At 43.3% G+C, this 7782-nt stretch overlaps 1 protein-coding gene across 3 annotated transcripts; it reads left to right on the plus strand.

Annotated features, from left to right (window-relative positions):
• The first annotated feature begins 133 nt into the window (after positions 1-133).
• odad3 (outer dynein arm docking complex subunit 3) lies at positions 134-6145 on the plus strand. Of its 3 annotated transcripts, XM_069704926.1 has the most exons (13): positions 134-291; positions 538-659; positions 782-859; positions 1029-1220; positions 1412-1513; positions 2859-2984; positions 3212-3334; positions 3656-3805; positions 3884-4044; positions 4354-4510; positions 4668-4817; positions 5570-5657; positions 5775-6145. In XM_069704926.1, exons 1-13 carry the CDS (start codon positions 213-215, stop codon positions 5891-5893), a joined length of 1647 nt encoding a protein of 548 aa, XP_069561027.1. In that variant the 5' UTR covers positions 134-212; the 3' UTR covers positions 5894-6145. The 3 variants fall into 3 exon arrangements, with proteins under 3 accessions (XP_069561027.1, XP_069561029.1, XP_069561028.1); XM_069704928.1 differs by lacking the exon at positions 538-659 and having other exon boundaries at positions 207-291; positions 735-859; XM_069704927.1 differs by lacking the exon at positions 538-659 and having other exon boundaries at positions 217-291.
• Positions 6146-7782: the final 1637 nt, after the last annotated feature.

A 7782-nucleotide genomic window follows, 5' to 3' on the forward strand; every position in this document is an offset into this window, starting at 1 on the left:
AAAAGTGATGTTATAGAGATCTGTGCAGTTTGCTTCCAGACAGCTGCTGGGCCCACGTGTGCATGTTGCTAGGCAACACTGTGGCCCATGTGTACACGTTGCTAGGCAACACTGCGGCCGAGCAGACGTCCTCGGTCGGGCTGAAGCGGGATGGTGCCGTTGTTTCTGGTTTTTATTCGTTGATTGTGTGCGATAGTGACGCAGCACACAAAATGGCATTCAGCGCCGACACGATTAAACCTCCGCTGCACGAGCAGATAGCGGAGCTGCAGCGGAAAATCCAGCTCCTGGGTGAGTTTGTATGAAAGTGAGGTTGTTATCAGTTCATGCTTAAAGGACGTCGCCGTGATTCACTGATAGATGACGTGATCAGCAGCTACGTCACTTTTTTTTCTTCTTTTTTTAAATTTTAACTAAACTTTCCATTGACGTTACATAAATTGAATAGAAGACTTTGCACGGCAAACATTAGCAAATGATGGCGGAGTCGCCTACTGTCGTGTTCATATCGGTGTGGTGACTGGATGTGTCCACTAGAGGGCGACAGAACTGCGTACTATGAGAGTTCTCAGACCACCATGAAGAACAACAGAGAGTCCATCCGCCAGCTGAGGCAGGAGACCAAGAAGCTGTACAAGAACCTGTATGAAGCTAATGCTGTAGGTCACGTGTGGTCCCCCCTCTCTCTCTCTCTGCTCTTTTATTTTTGTGTCCTCATTTATCTCAATCAAAAGACTTTAAACATCGCAGTTACAATCTCGTCCACTTTGGCGTCTCTTAGGGTGATGAAGGCATCATCAAAACGGCATTTCACGACAGAGGCCTGGAGAAGGATGTGTACCGCAACATGTCAGGAAAAGTGAGCGGTTTAATAAACACAGCTCAACTGTTTTTGATATATAAAAAAAAAACACCAAATATTTCCAGTCTATTTTAACTTTCTAGTGTCATTAATAATAATAATAATAATTTCAGACTACTTGCAAGGATGCATCTCTCCTTGTCTGTGTCACTGCCTTTTCTCTCAGGCGGCCCTCACAACTCTGGACCAGAGGGTGCTGTCCAGGGCGAAGCGTCTCAACGCCCTGAAACACACAACGCAGACCCACCAGCGCCACCTCAGAGAGCTGAAGATCGAGTACCAGAGGACGAATCCCGGTCGCAGCAGCGGAGCAGCGTCTGCTGATGCTCGCACACGCAAAAAAGAGGAGAATGCCATGGTAGCTACCCACCTGACTCCTGAAAATATCAAACATATACTGACAGACAAGTGGACACGGAGATAAAACAGCTCTGTGACCAATGAGGTGTGTGTGTGTGTGTGTGTGTGTGTGTGTGTGTGTGTGTGTGTGTGTGTGTGTGTGTGTGTGTGTGTGTGTGTGTGTGTGTGTGTGTGTGTGTGTGTGTCCAGCGTCTGCGTGCGCTGGAGAACAGCTTGGAGAAAACCCAGTTTAAGTGCAAGGAGGCTGAGAAGATCATGGCTAACTATCTGGGACTCAAAAGTCAGTTGCAGGTTCGTCCCACATGCACATGTTTATTTTTTATTTTTGTTTTTGTTTGGGCCTGTTTGGCTCCACATGCTGCTTTGCTCCACTCACACACTTATACCTTCACACGACAGATATTTCTTATGGTGGACATCCAGCCTGCAGGCACACTTTAAAAAACAAAACACTTTTTTTTTTTTTTGTACTTATGTGGAGACTGGCGTGGTTACCGTGGCAACAGCAATTGCAGTAAATAGATCTGCCGACACTCCCTGAGGAGCCACTTTTGTCAGAAATACACCAGAAGAGAAGCTGATGTGTGTGTTGGCACTTTGAATCCAGGAGGTGGATTCTGCTTCTAACAATGTAAAACACCATTATATAAAGGTGATTACAGGATGTGAATGCATTGAGTTTCTAATTCGGATAATAATAAAAAAAACATAAATACTGACATAAAAATCTTAAGGATTGCACCATTACATTTTCTCTTTTTTTTAGGGCCCGAGCACCGATGGTGCGGAAGCCCTATTGTTATCCAAGCGATTATTATGATTCTCCGTAAACAACTGCATCTTCGGAGGCTTTATCGTATTCAAAAACTCGTGAAAGTTGGTACACCCGTCTCTCCCGGCGAAAAATTTCGTATTTTAGTGGAGTTGCGAGTGGGCGTGGCCCACTTTCGAAATTCGGTGGACATGTGTATCACACCTAGACGTACAAAAAAGTTACGTCGCACCATTACGTCAACTCAACAGGAAGTCCGCCATTTTTTATTTAGTCGCCATTTTTGGCGATTCGCACATGTTGCACTTTAACAAACTCCTCCTTCAGATTTTGTCGGACCGACTTGAAATTTAGTCTGTGCCCTCTTAACATGTTTGGGATTAAAAGTTATCATAAGAATGAATTTTTGTCGATCGGTGTGCCCGTGGCGCGGCGGCCAAAAAGTGACCCAAATGTCATACTATGGCATGCTGTCCAAAATATGATATAGAAGTCATATTATAGCATGTCGTCCAAAAAGTGACACAAAAATGACTTTTAGGTCACTTTTTGCTGTAGTATAACTTTTTTTTTTTCCATAATTTGGACGACATGCTATAGTACGATTTAAAAAAAAAAAAAAATCGTTACAGAAGGGGGAATCAAACCCCCAAACCTTTTACTGAGAGGCAGCAGTGTTGACCACCGTATCGTAAGTCGGGAAGCTGCGAGGGCCCAAATATCACTGCAAGCAGTTTTAATTTGAAATGTTATCGTGCTAGTGCATATATTGTTCAGATTAGAATGTAAATCCTCGATCACAGCAACCTCTCTCACTCCATATTTCCTGTTCTCGCTCTCTTTTCCACCTTTTCACCGCTCCAGGACGAGAGTCTGACTTTCCAGGGTCAGATGGACATTCTGGAGGCAGAAATCCTGAAGTGCAGAGAGGAGCTTCACCACCTGCAGGCCATGAACAACAATGCTCAGCTCTCCAAGGAAGCTTTGAAGGTGACCTGCAGCCTCCTCGGCCATGAGTTCACAACACGCATTCTTGATGATCTCATACAGAAACATTAGCCTACTTTATCCCTCTACAATATGGAGACAGTATTTGAGTGAGGGTGTCATGTCTGTCCACATAATGCCTCCAACATGGTTTAAATTACAGGAAAAAAAATCTGCTGTCAGACTCACGTTTTGTTTCCCACCCATCTTCCCTTGTTTCTCCTCCTCAGGCCGAGTTACAGCAGCAGGAGGAGCTGCTGTACAAGGAGCGTAAAGAGAGAGAGCACATCATAGCAAGTTACAGGAAAAAGGTCGAGGAGCGCAAAGCTCAGGGTGACAAAATCGATAAAAGGGTGAGATACATAACGGTCACACATACAGTGGAAGAAAGTCATTTTGGGGTTATAGTTTTAGTTTGATCCTCTTCCTCCTTTTGGTCGCCTGTCCTACGGTTTCTCAGAAGTAGTCAGCAGGTTTAGAAAAGGGAAGGAAGGAGTGTCTAAAAACTGGGCTCGTATTTTTGGACAATCCTTCTGGGACACATCGGTTGTACATGAGACGTGCGACGCCTTCTCACTCGCCTCCACAGAATCTCATCTGAATTGATTCAAAGCGAGGTTTCGAGTGAACGTGAGTTATGTTCACATTTTGGAGCGGTTGTAAACTTCCCGCAGGCCCAGAGATCCACGACGCAGCCGGATGAGCTGAGCAGCGAGGCCCAGCACAGCACCACCAGGATGGCAGGCGAAGAGGAGAAAGCCGTTTCCACCTTCGAGGAGGCCTTCAGACGCATCAAGGAGGCCACCGCGGTCACAAACATCGAGGTAGCTCAGCGTGTGAGAGGACTGCACCTGTTACCGCACTGAAGTGTGGCTGCTGTTTATCGTGTGTTTTGTGTGCAGGAGATAGCAGAGCGCTTCATCTCTCAGAAGGAGATGCACCAAAATCTGGAGAAGCTGAAGGCGGCGAATGAGGAGGTGCTGCTGCAGCTGAAGGAGCAGAAGGAGCTCCTGAAGCAGCAGTTTGAGGAGATGAAGTACTCCGGGGAGGCTCAACTCTCCAGGTGAGACTCACATGTGACCCCTGAATGAGACAGCGACCGTCCTGATGCGTACTTGGAGGACCATATAGAAGTTTCAGTTTAACGTGTCTGTGTGTCCGTATGCTTGTGTGAGTGATTTCTGTTTCTCCCTCCTCTTCCTCTCTTTTGCACATTTAAATGGTGTTCAAATGTTGGCATCATTGAATTGACTTCCCTTCTGACGCACTGAGCTGGCCAGCGTCCAACCAGCATCCAAACACGTATAAACGGAGGCTCACGAACGAGAGCTTATTCTCAAGCTTCTCCTCTTCCTCTGCTGGTTTTCATTAGCGACCAGCAGATGCTGGAGGAGCGTGAACAGCAGCTGCAGGCTCAGCAGCAGACGTGTGACGCAGCCAAAAAGCGCCTGAATTGGCTTTCTAAAACCATCTGTACCGTTCGAGCCGGAGTGGAGCATCTGGCAGACAAACTGCAACACATCCCACTGGTAAACACAGATTATACAACCTCAGATGAGCACTTCTCCGTTCCTTCTCATTCCTGATATCTAGAAATGTTCTTTTCCTCCTTCAAAACCAATCTTTGGGTTTCATTCCTTTTTCCCTCAATGTTTCTGTTGACAGCTTCTTCCTTTCTCCTTCCAGAGTGAGGGCACAGCTCCTGAAGTGCTTCCAGACTCTGATCAGTCCGTTGTGGAGCTGATGACCCAGTGTGAGCTGAAACTACAGCTACTGTACGACGAGCTTCTAGGGAAGGATCATGCTGCTATTATGAAGGAGATGGAGGAAGAGGAGGTGAGATTTAAAAGCTCTACGAACTCTCAGGCGGCGTTGCGGGGGTTTAAAATACAGGTTCTGGTTCTGGATGGGATGTAGAAGGGATTTTCATTTGCAGAGGAAATCCCTGTAAATGTATGCGGTAGGTTTTTCGTACAGTTTGAGTTCCAGGAGTGGGGGAGACCATTAGATGAATCACACTGTACACAGAAGGTTCACATGGTCAGCACGACTCACCGACCACAGAGAAAGCGTTTGGGAACATCTCCAAAAGAAACAGCCTCGTTTGCTTGATGGGTTCTGTAGAAATTTGCTTGATTGTCGTCTTTATTCGATCGTTACCTGAAAGGAGAAATGTGAGGTCAGCCTGATCATCTGTAGATACACACAAACATCTCAACACTAGGCTGACCATTTCTGACATGATAAAACTGATCAAATAAATGTTAGTGGGTTGTATTATAGATTCTGTAGTTGTTTCAAAAATTAAAATTCTTAAAGTGGTCTAAAGTTAATTTAACTTCCTTTTCATTGAGAAATTGTAGATAGAAGTGAAATCCAGTTAAAACTTTAAAGGTCCAGCAACAAAATCAACAGACTAAGATTCCAAAATCACACTTTCAGCATGAAAAGACCCACAAAAAAAGCAGATGTAATGGAAATTGGGACTTTCAGGATTAATTATATTTAAAAAAAAAATATATATATATGTTTTCCTGGTGGGAGTCTTTAACTGTTTGCTTTGTGTGACTTTATGTTTTTCTGAGCAGTTCTTTGTCAAGATTGAGGGAAAACTGCCAGAGTACAACACCCGAGTCAGAATACCCGAGGATCCGACGCTGGACTTCTCCAACGACGGTGAGCTGTAACACACACACACACACACACACACACACACACACACACACACACACACACACACACACACACACACACAGTCTCAGTTTGTCTTTATTTCACTGTTTTGTGTCGCAGAGGACGAGAGTGAGGAGGACGAGGGTGACATCATCTCACGAGAAGCACTCAAGCGTCAGTCGCAGGTGATCATCGACTCGAGGTCCAAGAAGAAGCAGTGGAAGAAGGCAATGTTCTGATCCAACAGCTCGGTGTCGGGAGGAAAGACAAACAAATGCTCCAAATCATAAACTAACAAATAATCTATAATAACCTGAATGATTTGCGATGAACTCTCACTTCTATAATTATTAGTGTGTTTCAGTAAATTGTTTGCAGAAAATACAAATATCTTTAGATATGTTGTGAGATGAGCACAATTTAATAGTTCTGGGATGAACTGATGCATTCATGTCTTTTCTTACTGTATAAATGATTTGGTTTCAACAACAGTGAAGTTCTCCGCCAGGTCTCTTTGTCTGCAATACTTGTGTCTCCTCCTCTTTTTCCACAGTTCAGATTTTGGCCTCTTCATCACAGAAAAACAATCAAAACTTTTCTTTCCCTTTTTGCTCCTTTCACCATGAATGGGTGTGTCGTATGTAGGAGAACTTAGTCCCTCGTCCCCAAAGGCTTCCTCTCTGAATACACTGTGAATGTTTTGGGTTTTATCTTACAGACTTTCTGCCCTGCAGCCTGCAGCGTGCTGAAAGCCAACACGTATGACCAATCCAGCCTTTATTCGTAGTTTAGTCACATTAAACTAAAGACGCTCGTGATTTGTCCCAGAACAGGAGAGCTGCACGGGAAACCTCCCACCCGAAGACTCGAGCACCCACACCTGAACTATTCCTGCTACGTTAGGCATCTCGCGGTCCCACCTCTCTACTCAAACACCTTGTGTTTGTTGGAGCCTACTCTTGGGTGTCAAGTGGTTTGCTTTGGTCGACGCCTGAGTTGCTGGCACAACAATAAATCCTCTTTCCAGAACGTCAGAGGATAACCTCAGAGACTTTGTGCAGGTATTAGGTTTTCTTTTGTGTGTTTAAGGATATAATAGAATAAGGGCAGCAGGGATGTAACATCATCTGCAGGAGCTTCATGTCCACTTCATTTTCTCAATTGAGTTTTTCTTGCCGTTAGAGCTCGACCAGTATGACATATCGAGGGTTTGTTTGAAGGCGTATTTGTGATGTGGAGAGTTTAGTAAGAGTGGGAAACTGCAGCTGTTCATTTTAACTAATATTTGAATGCTTTTTGGATCCCAGCACTCGAAAATTATTCAATCAGTGTTCAGCCTTTAGGTTTGTTGCTATGTATAAATAAATAAAAGCCATTGAGACCACGTATTTAATCAGAGAATTGGTCCCCAGATATTTTTTAAGCTCAAGTAATGATTATAATCGCAGGTTATTGCCTTATTGGTGACATCATTTGTTCTGCTAGAGTTATTTTTCATTTAATTTCACAGATTTAAAACATCACAGGATACTAAAAACTCTGCTAAAGTTTGTTTGCAGGGAAGTAATGAAAGAATATTTAAGGCTGTGATTGAAAGAAGATGACTGGATTCTGTTGTAAGAAACTCATATAAACACCCCATATATGTATTTTTTTTGTTACATGTTAAGAATAAAAGCAGTATAGCTCATAGCGTTTACCAATCATAGCTCTTCACTGATCTATAAACCTGAGACATTAGATTTAAATATGCTGTGAAAAGTTTTGCACACATGTCTAAAAAGAAACCCATTAAATATTGCACAGCATCAGGATTTAAAATGAAGATTAAAACAAAGTTGAAATAGAGTTTAAGAAAAACAAGGTGGCATGACCAACGATCAAAACTAGGTGACAAGATACAACAACAAAAAAAGATTTCAGTGGTCCAGAGCCTGCTCAGTATCAATACAAATAAAGATCTATACGACATTACAGTTGCATATATTCAGATTTCATTATCAGTTGTTTGTAAAAAAAAAATTAAAAAGTGTAAATTCAACTTACAAATAAAGTTTAATTGAATGTTACGCAACCTAAAATGATGTTGTAAAGTACGGATCCAATATATCCATTAGCCTGAGCTTAT

This window comes from Brachyistius frenatus, unplaced genomic scaffold, assembly GCF_029030835.1.
Source record: "Brachyistius frenatus isolate BFR_SWC_R1_liver_20210118 unplaced genomic scaffold, ASM2903083v1 Contig_53, whole genome shotgun sequence".
Classification (NCBI taxonomy): Eukaryota; Metazoa; Chordata; class Actinopteri; family Embiotocidae; genus Brachyistius; species Brachyistius frenatus.